Source organism: Balaenoptera physalus (genome assembly GCF_965194825.1).
Source record: "Balaenoptera physalus genome assembly, chromosome: 9".
Lineage (NCBI taxonomy): Eukaryota > Metazoa > Chordata > Mammalia > Artiodactyla > Balaenopteridae > Balaenoptera > Balaenoptera physalus.
Window position 1 is genome coordinate 43726453 of NC_138888.1, and position 18639 is coordinate 43745091.

Genomic DNA, 18639 nt, shown 5'->3' on the forward strand with positions numbered 1-18639 from the left:
CTAACGTTTAAGAGAAACGTTCTCCAAGAGGATTCCCATTTCAGCTTCCATTGGCTTTCGATTAGTTTGTTTGACTCTAAAGCAAAAGTATGAGTAATACATAGTAATAGAAAAAAATGAGATCAACATTATTAATGCAACTGGAGATGGAGGGAAGTTAATGCAAACCATGGAACCCAGAGATGACCAGTTGCTCCAAATTATAAAGACCTTTTAGTAGAATGTTAGGTATTTGTTAAATTTCCTAGCTCTGCACTTCTCAAATTTTAATATGCAAATATCAGGGATTTTGCTAAAATGCAGATTCTGATTCAGTAGGTTTTGGGCAGTACCCGAAATTTTGCACTTGTAACAAGCTCCCAGGTGATGCAATGCTTGTTGTTTCCAGACCACACTTTGGATAACAGGGTCCTAGGTCATGTTCAGTTTCTCTTCAGGGAACATGGTAGCAATCTAATCCAGAGGGCACAAACACCTGGGTTTACTCCACTTTGTACAGGAAATACATCCCCAATACTTTATTTTTCATTTTTCATTTATCCTGGCTTTGCCAATTAGTGTGTGACTTTGTTAAGGTACTTCACCCTTGGTACTTTGCTTTCCTTATCGATAAATGAGGATAATAATCGAATCTCCCTGCTAGGGATAGTGCCTGTTACACTATAATTACTCCAATCGCATGGCTAAGAATTTTGTAATTTAAAAATGGGTCGCAGACTTCCCTGGTGGCGCAAGTGATTAAGAATCCGCCTGCCAATGCAGGGGACACGGGTTCGAGCCCTGGTCCGGGAAGATTCCACGTGCCGCGAAGCAACTAAGCCCGTGTGCCAAAACTACCGAGCCTGCGCTCTAGAGCCCGCAAGCCACAACTACTGAGCCCATGCGCCACAACTACTGAAGCCTGTGTGCCTAGAGCCTGTGCTGCGCAAGAAGAGAAGCCACTGCAATGAGAAGCCCGCGCACCACAACAAAGAGCAGCCCTCGCTCGCTCGCCTCAACTAGAGAAAGCCGGCGCGCAGCAACGAAGACCCAATGCAGCCATAAATAAATAAATAAATAAATAAATAAATTTATTTAAAAAAAAGAAAAAACGGGTCGCTTTGTTCAGGTTGTTCAAGTCAGAGATTAAATCAGTTAGGATCATGATAACTTTAGGTAATATCATTTTCTATTAATGACTCAAATTATAGCATTGAGATTTAAATCCGTCATTAACATCTCCTTATGTACAGTCCTCACAGTTTTCTTATATAGTGTGTCTTCACAGATCTCCGCTATGGGAGTCACTTAACGCCCACTCTCATGCTTGTGACTGTGTGCTTCATAGAATGGAATTTACCAAAAGATGGAGCAGGTGCTGTCTGCACTTGGGAATTATTACACACTCTAAAAACACTTTTCCTTCTCCTTGGTAGCACTCTGTCCAAATGTCAATTTAAATCATTATTTGTCTAGTTACATGTTTAGTATCTTTTGCCGACATGTAAGCCCATCAAGGCAGGATCCTCTCTGTCTTGTTCACACTGTGTCTCTTGCACTGAACACAGTGACAGCTTGTAGCAGGTGCTCAGATCGCACTTGCCGAGTGAGTGAATGGGAAGTACCATTTGTTGCCAGTAACAGTCCAGGAAGCAGAGTGGACGCTGGATTGGCCAGTCTGGGCAGAGGAACCCGCCGGCCTTTCCTAGCCAGAGCTGTTGGTGGTTTTCATTTCAGGTTCTGTCTCCCCAGGCACCTGCCAACACCCCTTCATTCTCTAACCTGGTCCGTGACAGATTACCTCTTAACTGACTGGGATTTTTTAGTAGACATCATGCATCCCTGTTTCTCCAATGATGCAAACAGCATAATTTTTATAGCTGTTTGTACAGCAGCCTTCCTGGATGGAAGGCCCATCTATGGGGTCCCTTGCTTCTGATATTTTTTTATTGATTATTTTGTCAGTGGTGGAGCAAGAAATTAATTTGGAAGAAATGCCTAGCTAAGTGTCATTAAAATTATTTACAACTTTAGAGATTTTCAATAATTTTACTTTCCTTTTCTTTCTATGCAGAATGATACCTATGCTGCTGTTTGTGAGGTGAGTGTCAGTCACTTACAAAAAACATGTCATTAAACCCCATGTCCTTCTCTCTTGTCCTTAAAAAGCTGTTAAAATAAGAATGAAGAAAACTGAGTCCTTCTTAATGCACAGAAATGTTCTTCCTGGGAGTGCACTACTCTGGCTATAAAAATGACTGTATAATTCCATTTTGACATAAGTATTTGCTGTGCTTTATATATCTATGTGCATACATAAAATGCATAGATGTGTGTATGCACACACACACATTCGTATATATACATGTATATTACTCTAATCTGGTTTGAAAGTTTCTGATTCCTGAAGCCTGGGTGGGAGAGGGTGGCAGGAAGAGAGGAAAAGGCACATGGAGGACTACCCTCATCTCTGCTGATTTCATTTCTTCCCCATAAAGCCCATGCGCTTATCATTAATACAATGCATTAGAAGAGATCCCTTTACACAGGGAGGTCAGCTCCGTGCTTTGTGACAACCTAGAGGGCTGGGATAGGGAGGGTGGGAGGGAGATGCAAGAGGGAGGAGATATGGGGATATATGTATATGTATAGCTGATTCACTTTGTTATAAAGCAGAAACTAACACACCATTGTAAAGCAATTATACTCCAATAAAGATGTTAAAAAAAAAAAAAGAAGAGATCCCTTTAGTTACAATTTTCTTCCTTATTCAGCGAACTCTTTCAACAACAATTTGAAACACAGCTTTTTAAAATTTTAATTTTAATTAATTTACTTCCTACTATGACAATAAGGGACCTTATGAAGACTCTGGTGCCCAGGTCTCTTCTTATCAACGCCTCCCCGCCATCCCTGCCCCCAGTCTCCCTCCCCAAAGGAGCTCCCTCTCCTGTGCTTGACTTTCTTCTTCCTTCAGAAAGACCTTGGGATTTTGATCTTTTCCTACTCAATCTTCTTCAACTAAACTTCCCTGTCCTGGATTCCATACCCTTCAGAATTCATTTTAGTTTATTTGACATTAAGTATTTATGATGAAACTGCATTATTTCTTACTTTAACATCTATGCTGCATTCTATTTAAAATATCCTTGAAACCAGAGAACAGAACTATCCTATCTTGCCTGAGGACGAAACAGAGATTGTCATTCATTAGTAAAATAGAAAAATTTCCTTTGAGTGGAAAATAAAGTAAAAACAAAAAAATAAATTGGAATGTTTTCTCAATAGTCTGTGGCAACCCTGTACCTGAGTGATTTTTCCTTGGGAGTGGATGGTGATTGAGTTGGCTAAGAAGAGATAAAACAGAGAAGAAAATTTGCCCCGTATGTAAATAGATAAAGTTCTTTCCTGATTGAGATTTAAAAAAAAAAAAAAAAGACTGCCTGAGAACTCTCTTATGTGACCAAAATAAAAGCAGCCAAAAAAACAGTCCCTGGAGGATTGTGTTTAGAAGCCAGAGAGAGTTAAAGTATCTCAAGCGTTGAAGCAGCCCGGGACTGGGTTTCTAATGTGGTAGTTCCCTGTTCATCAGTACGCTGCCCAGTTGTCTGTGCTTATGAAATGTACATCTTTTCTCTCTATTGTAACATATAATTATTCTATTCTTTTCTATCATATTTTGCTATGTTATACGTTAAATAATGTAGAACTGAACAGTAATACATGCTCAATAGAGGTGGAGGTAGAGATAAACATAGAGATAATTAATTAATTAATTAATTAATTAGGTTGCATCGGGTCTTAGTTGCAACATGTGGGATCTAGTTCCTTTGACCAGGGATCGAACGCGGTCCCCCTGCAATGGGAGCACATAGTCTTAGCCACTGGACCACCAGGGAATCCCGAGAGAGATATTTTAAACTCAGCTGCTCACACTTTTGGGAAATCAAACTCCTCAACCATCAGTGTTTCAACCTAGGAAGCTTGGAATCTGCCCACATGTTCCTTGGAGGGAATAGTTTTACAAGTGGTAGCTTAGCAAAATATAACTTGGAAAATGACGTTAGCAGGTAAGGTGGCTTATCCCCGAAGAACACAAATTAGATTATCCTAATCCAAAAGGTTCTAAAAACCGTTTTATGGCTCCTCATTGCCATTTGAGAAAAAATACAGACTGCCAGTGTTTGCTGGCGCCCCTGCCTCATCTTGCCCCCTCTTCCTTGTTCTCCGTACTGGCCACACTGGCCTTTCCCTCTTCTCTGAGTATACGTGGCACACTCCTGCCTCAAGGTGTTTGCCCTCGCCCAGATTTTTGCAAGGCCAGCTCCTTCTAATCCCTCAGGTCTTGCCTTGAGGGCCACCTCTGCACGGTTCTTCCTGACTGCCCTCACTACAGTTAGTCCCCTTCCTGTCTGGTCATGCCGTCTGCCTTTGACTTGTCTTATTTTCCTCATAGCGCTTTTCATATCTGAGCATATTTTATTTTTTAAGTTTGTTACTCCATTATTGTCTCTTCCCTTCTAAGAGAATGTGAATTCCATGAAGTCAGGGAACTTGCCTGTCTTATTCATTGCCATATCCTTAAAACCTAAAACAGTGTTTGGCATATAAAAGGTATCAATAAATATTTTTTGATGAGTGAATGAATGATTTTTTAGGAGATGAAGCCACAATTGGTGTGCAGACCCTGCAGTAGAGGCATCCCAGGAGGATGGTGGGGCATGTCCTCCTTGCGCTACAGGAATAAGGAAAGGCACCGACAGCAGGTGTGCCAGTCTGGGAAACACAAGCATGGAGCCAGAGGGATGATGATTAAAATGGTCTTACTGCTATGAGAACAGAGACAGCAAACTGGTGCAGCCCCTGGGAAGTATGAACTTGGCTTCTGAAGTGGGAATGGCAGCTCAGTAGCCTGGAATATGCTGTATAAATGCCCCATCCAGGGGCTGTGAGCTCAGATTCTGTGAATTTCTTAAATCCGAATTCCTTTAGATTCTCTCCAGGCAACTTGAGCTTGAGAAACAGTGGATAATTTCATTTGAAGTCTAATGTTAGATTAGAGAGAGAGAGAGGAAGGCACAGAGAGAGAGAGAGAGAGAGAGAGAGAGAGAGAGAAAAGGAAATCCTAATCAATAGCTTTGCCTCCACTTGAGAAAACATTTAAACTCCTTGGAGTACAAACTTCTAGTTATAAGATTAACAGGTTCTGGGGATCTAATGTACAGCATGGTGATTACAGCTAATAACACTGTATTATGTACTTGAATGCTGCTAAAGAGCTGATCTTAAATGTTCTCATCACAAAAAAGAAATGGTAATTATATGATGGGTTGAAGGTGTTAGCTAATGCTTTGGTGGTAATCATTTATCTCAATAAAGCTGGAAAAAAATACAAGCTTCACCAAAGTAAACAAAATGAAACATTTAAACTCTTAGATAGGTCAGGACTAGCTACATTTCCAAATAAACATTATTCCATCTCCTTTCTTCTCCCTCAGTTTTCTTTCTTGAAAAGAAAATCCTATGTTAATGATAATTTTGCTCCCACTTGGTATATTTATTCTCTGCAGTTAATGAATGTGTTGAATGTATTTTACTGAAACCTGCAAAGAAGATGTGAAAAGTATACTAAACCCTTAAGTTAAATAATCCTGAGCCCAAACTGAAGTATTTAAATTAATCCTTAACTAAGCAAACCTAGGCTTATCAGGCTCCACTTCCTTTGAGTGCACAGATCAAACATGGGACAGCTAAGTATTTGCAAATTACAGCCCTTCTCTACCTGGATGTTCAGAGTAAATGCATTGTGTCATGGTTTCCACTATTATCATGAGAAACAATAGCATGTTGTCCTAGGTATTGTAAACTGAATGAGAGCAGGAAGATTGATCATGATTGTGTTGTAGTTTTACGATGTGTGCCTTTTCTCCAAGTTTCCCTCCCCATTAACTATTGTTAATGCACCTGTTAAAAGTTGCAGGAAATTTATCTCTCAGTCATCAAAATGTTTTCTATGTTTTCTGTTAATGAGATAAACATGTTAATCATCATTAGGTTTTTGTAGACCTTAAAATTTAACGTTGGCATTAAGACAACCATTGAAATGTTTAGTTACTATAAAGTTTATAGTCCATTTTTAATTTTTCAAGGAAGACATGGATATATAAAATACATAGGCATAATTTTAGGCTAGAGCTTTAGGTTATTAACTCACTAAACCTTTGACTAGGATGGCAAACATATAATTGCATTGTTGAGCTCAGTATTTTGTCACATTGTGGGGTGTCACCCATTAGAGGGTCATGAAATCAATTTACTGAATAAAGAGTCACAATAAAATGACATAGAATAGAACATATAAGATTGCATCACAGGTCAGTATTCCTTTTTGGGATGAAAATATTCTAAAATTAGATTGTACTGATGATTGTACAACTCTTTGAATATACTAAAACCCACTGAACTATGTGCTTTAAATGGGCAAATTTTATGGTTATGTAAAATATATTTCAATAAAACTGTTAAAACAGGGGAAAAAATACCATTTCAAGAATCTTTTTTTCCCAACATGTATGTGTGTACTAAGTTGTTTTGTTAAATGTATTTTGGAATGTGGGACACGGTCAAAAAAGATGGAGAAGTGTTGTTCTAATCCCACTAGCAAATGGGAACTTAAGTATTACAGCTGAAATACTTGATATACAGGTATGCTTATATATCAGGCATTAATATTTCAAAATTTACTTGAAGTTTAGCAGCAAAAGCAGTACAAAGGCTGTTCTGACTGGCATGCTACCTGTCTTCCATAGCGAGAATCCTGTGAGGTCGGCTGCAGCAGCGGGGAAGGTGCATATGAAGAGGAAGTGCTAGGTAAGCAGACGCAACCAACTGTTATTGAAAGTAATTTACACTACTCCAGGGACCTGTGCTAATGTAGGGGTAATGAGCCACCTCTTAAAATATCTAGACTTCTATGTCTCAGTATGATCAATATATATATATATGATTGAATATATATATTTCTCGATAACTTCAAATGTGGAAGCCATTTTGACAAAGACTCAGCAAAACTCTTCTTTCAGAGCAAAATAGAGGAAACAGCACATGGCATGCTTAGAACTTGAGATTGTGCCCTCAGTTCAGTGGATGCAATTACTTCTGTCTTAACGAGAGAGACCAATGTGAATCCTGAGCAACTTGATGTCAGGAAATGCCACTGTTTTAATGAACTGAAAGCATAGAAGTATTTTATTTAATGCACATTTCATTACTCAGCTAACAGTTATTCAGTCGAGTACCTACTATAGTTATGACTCCTTACAAGACATTGGGAAATTTGCACAATGTATAAAAGTTATGCTTCTCAGTGTTAAATTTTGAGTAAGTAGGGAACTTGGGTTTCCAGCTCCCTCTGACTTATTTCAGAGCAGGTGGGGTGTCTCTAAGTGACTATGCCCAAGTGTGTTAATTCTCTAGTGGTTTCTGAAGGACGAATGCTTTGATAAATTATAGCCTATATGTTAGCAGCTAACTTTTCCAGAATTCCCCAGTGTTTCCTCCCACTAGGAGATAGACAGTTCCTTCCAGAACAAGAGATGATTGGTTCTTCCATAAGTTGTAGTCCTTGTTTCAGTGGCTTGCTCCTTGCTCCCAGTGGCTGATGGAAATTGGAAGGTGGATCTTGCCTTCCTATCCTGATTTGCTTCTGCCCTTTAATGTCCCACAAAAGACCCTCCCTGACATTTCTGTGGAGGGGTAGTGGTATTACATTTTTTACCATCTGTGTAGTGGGAGTTAGCTGTGGATAAAATTTATATTCTGTGGTTTCCAAGCTGTGCACTGAGGTTCCCCAGGGCATCACATCTACCTCACAGGGAGGTGTGGGGCATTTTAAATATTGAGGGAAACACAAGGGTAGTCGATGTCTGTTGGACATCACAGGAAACTACTAGCCAGAGGTAATTGATGGTATAAACAATGGATTGCACTACATTCCTTTCTATGCTATCATATCTTTACAATCCTGCTTTTTTGGTGGATAAAAAGCAAATACCATGAGGACTACAACGTGGAACAGGAAATAAGGATGGAGGTGTCCAGTCTGATTAGAATATTTGAGAAGTTGTGCAGTGCCCAACAGGCACACAGATCCGAGTAGTATGCAATTATTTTTATTTAGGGATGAAATAAATATATTATTTTGTCTTTCAATTTATGTGTTTTTTCCCCAAACATCTACTAAGTTGATAGGACACGCATACTCAAGTTGTAATACTTAATAGATGGAACTGTTTAGGTGATTCTTTTGTTCTAGTGGGTCAGGAAAAAATTACTAAGATATTAAAGATGCCAGAACTGAGAGAGTTTGGGAAACTTTGATTTATATCCTTTTCTTATATCCTTATATCCTTTTCTTATAGTCTAAAATTATACTACCAACTTAATTATACAATTCTGTTAGAGTACAAGTGTAATCAGTGCTTTATTTTATATTTTTCATTTGCTTATCAATGTCTATGTACCACTAACTGAGATGTACTGAGTTTATATATATGACATTTGTGCTTACAGACCTTATCTTTAGTTTGTTCTGATGAATCTTTTCACCCATGTACTTAAGACCCTGTTTGTCTTTAACACATCTGGTACTGGTCCATTTATCTGTGGATCTGCTACATTATTCTATTTTAGATACCCTCCATCCTCCCCTTTTCCACATGGTGGGGATGATAATAGCTAATAATATATTGAAATAAAAATAGCTATTATTTATTAGGCATTTATGAGTCAGGCACACTTCTAAGTAATTTATAGGTTTTAGCTCTTTTTGTCCTCAGAGGTATAAACACTATTATCCTCCTCATTTTACAGATGAGAAAAATAAGGCACGAGTGTAAATACTTACTTGGGGCTGCATAGCCAGAGAGGGATGTAACTTGAATTTTAACCCAGTTATCTCATTCCAGAGCCTATTCTTAGACACTCTGCTATATATTGAAAGTAGTATATAGCTCAGTTTAGCTTCTCTTTCTTTTTTATAATTTTATTTTTATAAATTTATTCATTTATTTATCTATTTTTGGCTGCATTGGGTGTTTGTTGCTGCGCGTGGGCTTTCTTTAGTTGCGGCAAGCAGGGGCTACTCTTCGTTGCGGTGCGCATGTTTCTCATTGTGGTCGCTTCTCTTGTTGCAGAGTACGGACTCCAGGTGCACAGGCTTCGGTAGTTGTGGCACGCAGGCTCAGTAGTTCTGGCTCGCGGGCTCTAGAGCACAGGCTCAGTAGTTGTGGCGCACAGGCTTAGTTGCTCCACAGCATGTGGGATCTTCCCGGACCAGGGCTTGAACCTGTGTCCCCTGAATTGGCAGGTGGACTCTTAACCACTGCGCCACCAGGGAAGTCCCTAGCTTCCTCTTTCTCATTTGGTTCACTCTTGTCTTGATGTTTTAGAATAAACCTACCTCATCTCTGTTTTTCCATATGCATCACCATGGCTTTGAAACATATGTCTGTATTTAGCTATGAAATTTACATTTACTTGTACTTATATAACTCTGGCCCCTTCTGCCCAGTTCTTAACTTACATCTTTTCTGATGTCTCCTGGTTCTTCTTCCTTGCTCTGCTGACCACTCCATCAGTGGACTCCTCTTCAAGGTATCCCACAGCTATTCCAATCCCTGCTGTTAAGCATCTCACACTATAAAAAGGGAAAAATGGAACTGTGTTTTGCCTGTATAGTTATAGTATCCAAAAATGAACCCTAAATGGCATAAGCAGAGAAGGGTTGTGTTAAGCCACTCTGTGGGCTAAACTTTCAGATGACAGTGGCTTTATTTTTTCTGGGTCACAGAGTATTTTTGTAGTATGGACTTTAATTAGTTCAGATTCAGTATCTATAGTGATTAGAATTGTGTCAACTTTTCTCTTAACTGGAAAGAGTTCATGGGAGTTTGTATTTAATCATTTTAAGCTCCTTAAAAAAATTTACCATCTTTTCTGAACCAGAGTAGTGATTCTTTTTCTATAAAAGAAAACTTATCCTCTAAGTTCAGGCAAAGATGCCTGCTTTTGCCACTTCTATATAGTACTGGATATCCTAGCCAGAGCAATCAGGCAAGAAAAAGGCATCCAAATTTGATGGATACAATAAAAGCCATCCAAATTTGAAAGGAGGAAGTAAAAATTCTCTTTGTTTGCAGATATTGTGATCTTATACGCAGAAAACCCTAAAGATACCACAAAATACCATGTTAGAACTAATAAACAAATTTGGCAAAATAGTAGGATACAAAATTAGCACTTGAAAATCAATTGCATTTCTATACACTAATAATGAACCATCTGAAAAGGAAATTAAGAAAACAATTTCATTTACAATAGCATCAAAAAGAATAAAAACACTTAGAAATTAACTTAACCAAGGGGTGAATGACTTGTAAAGTGAAAACTACAAAACATTTCTGAAACAAAGAAGACAAATAAATGGAAAGTCATCCTTATTCATTGGTTGAAAGACTTGGTATATTGTCAAGATGTCAATATTACCAAAACGATCTACAGATTTAATGCAATCCATATCAAAATTCCAAAGATGTTTTTGCAGATCTTTTGCATGAGATGGAAAGACCCATCCTACAATTTATATGGAATCTCAAAGCACCCCAAATCCTGAAAAGAAGAACAAAGCTGGAGGATTCATACTTCCTGATTTCAAACTTACTACAAACCTACAGTAATCAAAATACTGTGGTATGGCATAAAGACACACATATAGATCAGTGGACTAGAATAGAGAGTTCAGAAATAAATCCTTATATATATGGTCAAATGATTTTTGACAAGGGTGCCAAGACCATTCAATGGGGAAAAAGACAGTCTTTTCAGAAAATAGTCCTGAGAAAACTGAATATCAACATACAAAATAATTAAGTTGGATCCTTATAAAACATCATACACAAAAATTAACTCAAAATGGGGACTTCCCTGGTGGCGCTGTGGTTAAGAATCCGCCTGCCGATGCAGGGGACACGGATTCAAGCCTGGTCCAGGAAGATCCCACATGCCGCGGAGCAACCAAGCCCATGTGCCACAACTACTGAGCCTGTGCGCTAGAACCCACGAGCCACAACTACTGAGCCTGCATGCCACAACTACTGAAGCCCCCGTGCCTAGAGCCTGTGCTCCACAACAAGAGAAGCCACCGCAATGAGAAGCCCACGCACCACAACGAAGAGTAGCCCCCGCTCGCCACAACTAAAGAAAGCCTGTGTGCAGCAACAAAGACCCAATGCAGCCCCCCCAAAAAATAAATAAATAACTCAAAATGGATCCATGATCTAAATGTAAGACCTGAAACTATAAAAATCCTAGAAGAAAACATAGGGCAAAAGCTTCACAACATTGGATTTGGCAATGATTATTTGGATATGACACGAAAGGCATAGGTAACAAAAGAAAAAATAGACAAATTGAACTTCATGAAAATTTAAAAAATTTAAGCACACTATCAACAGAGTAAAAAAGCAACCAATAGAATAGGAGAAAATATTTGCAAATCACATATCTGATAAGGGATTAATATCAAGAATATATAGAAAACTCCTAAAACTCAACAACAAAACCCCCAAACAATCCAATTAAAAAATGGGCAAAGGACTTAGACATTTCTACAGAGAAGATATACAAATGGCCAAAGAGCACATGAAAAGATGCTCAACATTACTAATCATTAGAGAAATGCAAATCAAACCTACAATGAAATACCACTTCTAGGAAAAAAAAAAAAAGCATAAAGTCCCAGAAAAGTAAAAGTGTTGACGAGGATGTGGAGACATTGGAATGCTGTGCACTGTTGATGGGGATGTAAAATGGTACAACTCCTGTGGAAAAAACCAAAATATTAAAGACAGAATTACTGCATGATCTAGCAATTCCACTTTGGGGTATATACTTGAAAGAATTGAAAGCAGGGTCTCAAAGAGATATTTATACACCCCTATTATACTCAAATATTGAATTCACAATAGCTAAAACATGGAAGCAGCCCAAATGTCCACTGACAGATGAATGGATAAGCAAAATGCAATATACACATACAATGGGATATTATTCAGACTTAAAAAGGAAGGAAATTCTGACATATGCCACAGCATGAATAAATTTTGAGGACATTATGCTAAGTGAAATAAGCCAGTCACAAAAAGACAAATACTGTTTGATTCCACTTATATGAGGTATTTAGAGTACTTAAAATTATAGAGACAGAAAGTAGAATGGTGGTTGCCTAGGGAAGGGGGAGAGAGAGGGGGGAATGGGGAGTTATTATTTAATGGTTAGTTTCAGTTTTGCAAGATGAAGAGTTCTAGAGATGGACGGTCGTGATGGTTGCACGAGAATATAAGTGTACTTAATACCACGGAACTGTACACTTAAAAATGGTTAAGATAGTAAATTTTATGCCATGTGTATTTTACCACAATAAAAAATTCTGACGAAAAAGCAAGCTAATGCATTATATTAGTCACGATTTTGGAAAATAGAAAAAGTAAAGTAAAATAATTTCATCCCAGTGGTACATACCATTCAGAATTCTAACCCCTCACACAGTGCCTGGGAAGTAGCACCAATAACTGTGTGTACCAATTGTAATGTTGCTACTGTTTAAAAGTCATGAAATATTTCACAATAAAAAACAGCAGAATATAGGATCCTTTGGAGTACAGACCACTACTTGCACGTATAAAAATAATGTGTTGATAAAATGGGCAACAACTGTAGACATATAGTGTAAAATTAAAATATATCTTGAGATACATGTCCTGGGGTAGTGGATGGTTCTGTTGCCCCAGACACACCCTTGGTACCCACCCTTCTAGCCTATATAGAAGTGGTATCACAAGAGAAAACTGGACAGTCTCAGAACACTCCATGTTGCTTGCTTGTAAAAAAACTATCGTCAAAGATAAGTGCGTTCTATGGGGAAAAAAGCTGCCAGACCGACTGGCTGATTTAAAAAAATAAATCACTTGAATATGTGCATCAGTTATTGTTCAGGTGAATAACTGTGGCAAGAGGGTGCTGAGGGCACTAGATGAAGCAGGGACACTCTCTCCTGCTTTGACAGACAGGGGACATGGTGAATGAAACCTTGTTTTCTCCCCAGAAAATACAGACCTCCCCACTGCACCATTTGCTTCTTCCATTGGAAGCCACAGTGTGACATTACGATGGAAATCGGCCAACATCTCTGGAGTAAAATACATCATTCAGTGGAAATATGCACAACTGCCTGGAAGCTGGACTTACACTGAGGTATGAACTGCTGCCCATGTGCCTAAACAGAGACTTTTTCTTCAGATTATTAAAAGTGCCAAATTACTACATATAATTATAGGTGTAAAGACATTCTAGAGAAGATTCAAACGTAAAATGAGTGGTTGGATTAGATGAACTTTAATCTCTGCTACTCTTTATGCTAAACCTTTTATTTTTAAGGAAAATATATTATTGGACGTATATATTATTCCTTCAGCACAGTATCACATAACGAACTACTTATATCATTGGTCATTATCTGCCCATCCCATTGAAAATGATTCCAACTAGGGTGGAGGGCAGGGAGGTCATCCAGGACGGTCCCTTTTAGGAAATCAAAAGCATGTTCAGAGAAAAATAGTCCCAAGACACCAAGTATATTAACATGGAAAAGTAAAGTAAAGCCTTGAGGTAAATGCCATATAATTGAATCCATAATTTTGCAGTTTTGAAGAAGGAAAGAATTTTGGTGTGAATTATGCTGACTGACGTCGGGATAAGCTCTGCTTCTCAGCTCTGAGCTCCAGGCCTCCATTTCAACTGGTCTGGCAGGCCTTGGGTCACTCCATATCCAGAAGGCCATCCATCATCTACAAACGAATCTGTGCTCTTGAGTTACAATATACGGTGGCTATTCCATAAATGCTGATTTTTGATCTCTTGTTGATTTAGGCCGTGTCCAAGCTCTCCTATGTGGTAGAGCCCTTGCATCCCTTCACTGAATATATTTTTCGAGTGGTTTGGATCTTCACAGCCCAGCTGCAACTGTATTCCCCTCCAAGTCCCAGTTATAGGACTCATCCTTATGGAGGTATGGCATGCACATGTTGCTTAAGAAATCAGGGATTATTCCAAAGCTTTGGTTAGTTAATTTTATTTTAAACAATGAAATAGATTTATTCCTTCATTAATAGACCCATCCAACAATGGAGTACCCAGCTAGGTGCCAAATAGTGTTCTAGGTGCTCACAATACTTCTGTGATCAAAACAAAAATACCCATTCTGGTGGAGAAGAAATACTCTAAGCAGTAAACCTAATAAATAAGGAAAGTATATTGTAAGTAGGAAGATACGGGATGCTATGGTAAGAGGAACGTTTTGAGCAGGGTCTGTCCTTTAGAAATGGGGTGTGTATTAAAGAAGGTGGTCAGAATAAGCCTCATTAAGCAGTCAGGAATTATGGAAGGTTTTGAAGAAGAGGAGTAGTTGCTTTGAGTACTCCTTAAAAAGATAATTCTGGCCACTACACATGGAATGGATTGAAGGAATGAGAGAGACTGGAAAGTACAGAGGTAGTGAGACCAGCTGGGAGGTTATTATAATACTTTAACATTTGATTAGAGACAATTTTAAAAAACAGTACATATATTGGGGCATTTTCTGATTTCTTCTTTCAAAGATGTGACTTCCATACCAGGAAAATGATTCAAGCCTAGAACCTTTTAGGGAGGTGAATGCCTGGGGCAGACACTCAGTGAGAGTTACCCGGTGCTCTCACCCTCAGAGTTAGCTGAGGGGGCTTGGGAGGACTTATTCCAAGCCAGATGTTAGATGTCCCTACCCCTCGCTCTGGAGATTCAGCTGTGTGCAGAGACCCTCACTGTGAACTAGGCCTTGGACAGAAGCCTAGCTAGACAGCTGATGAAGCTGGTTGGGGCATTTTCCCTCTTCCCTGATTAGTGCTCTCTTCTTGCTTATCAGATTTTAGGGTATGTGTGGCACCTCTGCTGATTATTCCCTGACCATCCTTAGGACCTCAGGTCAGACACTGGCCTAGGGTCATATTCGAAATGTTCCAGATCCGAGTAGAATACGTGGATCCTTCTTCATTCAAAGCAATGCCTCATGTACTCCAATAGTGTTGGAACATTTTCCAGTGCTGGAGACATACCGTGGTCCAGGGCCCAAGGCTAGTCAAATCAAAATAATGAAGAAGGCAAATTTTGCTTTACATTTCTGGGCCTTTCTCTGGATATGCAAGCCCACGTACCCTCCAGGTGTTCCAGTCCTTGTACTGGGTGTCTTTTCCATGGATAGCATCTCATGCCTCAATTCTATCTCACTTTTTTTAGCCACATCAAAACTTATAGAGTTATCTGTTTCATGTTTCATCGCTTCATGATTCTTTTCTTTTTTAGCTATGGGAAATATATGATTTTTAGATGGTATTACTGCCTTTTAATTGGGGCCCTTATGAAGATAATTTCTTAATCAGGTGGAATGGTTACCTTGCCTAACCTGACCAGCCTTCTCAGGGACGATTTTTGTGGGGGAGATTTGGACAATAATCACAGTTCACCATGTGACATCTACGTGCTTGAAGTGGAGCAGATCATGTCTGTCTGGGCATTGACCCTAAAGAGTTAGTTTTTCTGACATCCTGATTCTGATTCACTGGGAGATGATTCCTACTTCCCTGTTCACCAGGGTGACTGAGTGCATGGAGCAGAGGAGTGACGTGATGGTATTTGTGTTTGCTAAAGCTCAGTCTGAGAGTTGGGGAGGAACTGTATCAGAGAAAGGCTGAGAGATCAATTAAAAAGCCTTTTTAAAACTCAGCCAACGTGAGGGCTGAACTCTCTTTTCTCCCCACTCTAAAGGGTCAGGGGTGACGCAGAGCACCTGCCAAAATTGTTCCGAGGCAGAGAGACTACTGAAGAGCAAAGTGACATCAGTCTGTCTTTCTAGGGAAAGAGGAAATAAAAGGGTGTGGTTTCAGGGTGTGGGGGGTATGGAAAACAGGTGGAGACATGGATGGAAGATAGGCTGTTAGATCTTTTGTTTTCCTTTCTGTTCTTTGTCACTTGGGTAGCTCCTAAAGTCTGTGGGTGAGTGCTTAATTAGCGAATGCATGCTCCTTTCATCCTTCGCAAGGGAAGGGATGTTGCTAAGGCACAGAAAGCCTGGATTCCAGGGGACCTTGGGAGCTGGGGGAGGAAAGTCCAGTCTGGGTCAGCAGAGCTGATGCCAGCAAAAGTGAAGCAGACTGTTCTAATTCAGGCTTATCTAAATCCCTATCTTTAGCTGGAACTAGTCCGGCCACAGCACTCTAGTGAGGGAATAGGCCCCAGGACTTACTTCTTTTAACTTGTGTTAATCATTGACTCCAGTTTGTTACAGGTTCTCTTCTCCTTCCTAACCTGGTTCCATCCCATGTTTCAACTTATTTAGGTCTCTGGAGATTTTTGATCACTTTTTTTCTAGAACATTTATCCTATTTGCATACTTCCACATTTAATTTTATTGCATAAATTAGAAGTGAGGAAAATAACATTTGAAAGAGTCCCTTAGGAAAGTAGCTAACTGGTATCATTTAGGGATCAAGAATTGCAGCTCATAGATATATTACTATCTTCTCTCTATCACTTCTTGTGAATATTAACAAAAATACTTCATTTATGCTGTTTTCAAAAGAACAACACTTTTTTTCCTATCCTATTTACTTTTTTACATTTTTCACTGTATATTTTCTGCTCACGATGTCACCATTATCTCTTCCAGTTCCTGAAACTGCTCCTCTCATTAGAAATATTGAAAGCTCCAGTCCCGACACAGTGGAAGTCAGCTGGGTTCCACCTCAATTCCCAGGTGGACCTATTTTGGGTTATAACTTAAGGCTGATTAGTAAAAATCAAAAGTTAGATTCAGGGACACAGAGAACCAGTTTCCAGTTTTACTCCACTCTACCAAATACCACCTACAGGTAAGAATTAAGTGGTGTAGGAAAAATGTAACCAGCATGCAAAGGGGAAAGGTGGGGGGCGGAGGGATAAATTAGGAATTTGGGATTGACATATACACACGACTATATATAAAATAGATAATCAACAAGGGCCTACTGTATAGCACAGGGAACTCTACTCGATACTAACCTATATGGGAAAAGAATCTGAAAAAGAATAGATATATGTATATGTATAATTAAGTTGCTTTGCTGTAGACCTGAATCTAACACAATATCATAAATCAACTATACTCCAATATAAAATTAAAAAATAGTAACCAGCATGGGTACAGGCATGATAATTATTTAAGAAATAGGGCTAAAAAATAGTTTAAATGTATTTTGAGAAGTCGCATTGGCTTTGTGCTGTTGGTTTAAGTTACTGTGGTTTTCCTCAAGTTTTTATGCTTATTAGATTACACCATCCTGAGCAAAAACCTTTGTTAAGTATTTCTATTATATTCAGAGATAAATATAAATGTGGGCTAATAAATATGGGCTTATACATATGGGCTAAAAAAGACATTATAAGCACCATAAATATCATTTCTCCATTTAATCCAACATGAAAAAAGGAGGTAAAATTCTGTTAATGGTATTTTTGTATTAACTGTTAAGGGGATTATTTTATTATTGTTAGCTTTTCCAGCATTTACTAAGACCTCTTTAAATTAGGGCATGAATGGGGGTCATGCAGATAGCAGAGTTCAGTTTTTGACCTCTGTGACCCTGAACTATTCTATGGGGAATGCAAACAAGGATGTGATTTATGGTCATTTTAGTGCTAAGCAGTGGCACCAAGTAACTAGATACATGCATTGCCACATCGTCCTTTAAATAGAAATGTTATTGCTCCTTCTATTTTTATCTTATGTTCACACCATGCCATGTAAAATACATCTCTCCAAATTGTTTTTGGAATAGGTTTTCTGTTGCAGCAGTAAATGAAGTTGGTGAGGGGCCAGAAGCAGAATCTAGTATTACCACTTCATCCCCAGCAGGTAGAGACTGGGGATACGCCTCCTGTTACAGGGAACTGAGGGGGTGGCAAGGTTGGGTTCAGATCTTAGAGGTCCTGGGTCATCTGGTGCTCCCCAAGACCCTACTGTTCTGCCCAAATGGACACTGTCTTCTGAATACTTGGTAAGTTTTCAATTTTAAATGAGTCCCAGTATTTGACAAATAGGAGTAAGTTGTTTGATGAAAAGTTTCCACGTTGGAATTTAAAAATTAAAAAAAAATTAGGGATTAAAAAAATGGCTTCAAGCAAACCCTTGGTTTCAGTTAAAGTCACTAGTGATTATGACTCTCATTTACACACTTAAGGGATACATATATCGTTTCTGCCCTAACCTCCACCTTACATTATGTATTATCATTTAATACAGATCAGATATCTTTTTCTTCCAGTTTCCTTAAGGTTTTTAAATATATCTAAACTTAATAAGTTACATTTTACCATTCTGAATATTCAGTCTACCGAATTAGCTTCTGTTATTATTTTGCAAGTACCATTTTTTTTTTTACTTCGGCATTTTAACAATTGCCTTGAGAGATTGAATACTTTCTGCATGATGCCCACGTGAGCAAAATAATAAAAGAAAATGCTCTCTAAGAAGCA

At 38.8% G+C, this 18639-nt stretch overlaps 1 protein-coding gene across 3 annotated transcripts in view; it reads left to right on the forward strand.

The window, feature by feature from the left end:
- Positions 1-18639, forward strand: part of ROS1 (ROS proto-oncogene 1, receptor tyrosine kinase) — a 132123-nt gene that overhangs the window by 15773 nt on the left and 97711 nt on the right. For all 3 annotated transcript variants that reach the window (XM_082475074.1, XM_082475075.1, XM_082475076.1), the window contains exons 4-9: positions 2054-2080; positions 6789-6849; positions 13142-13290; positions 13966-14104; positions 16796-16997; positions 17943-18019. In XM_082475074.1, coding sequence (XP_082331200.1) covers positions 2054-2080; positions 6789-6849; positions 13142-13290; positions 13966-14104; positions 16796-16997; positions 17943-18019 — 655 coding nt within the window. The remainder of the gene's footprint in view (positions 1-2053; positions 2081-6788; positions 6850-13141; positions 13291-13965; positions 14105-16795; positions 16998-17942; positions 18020-18639) is intronic.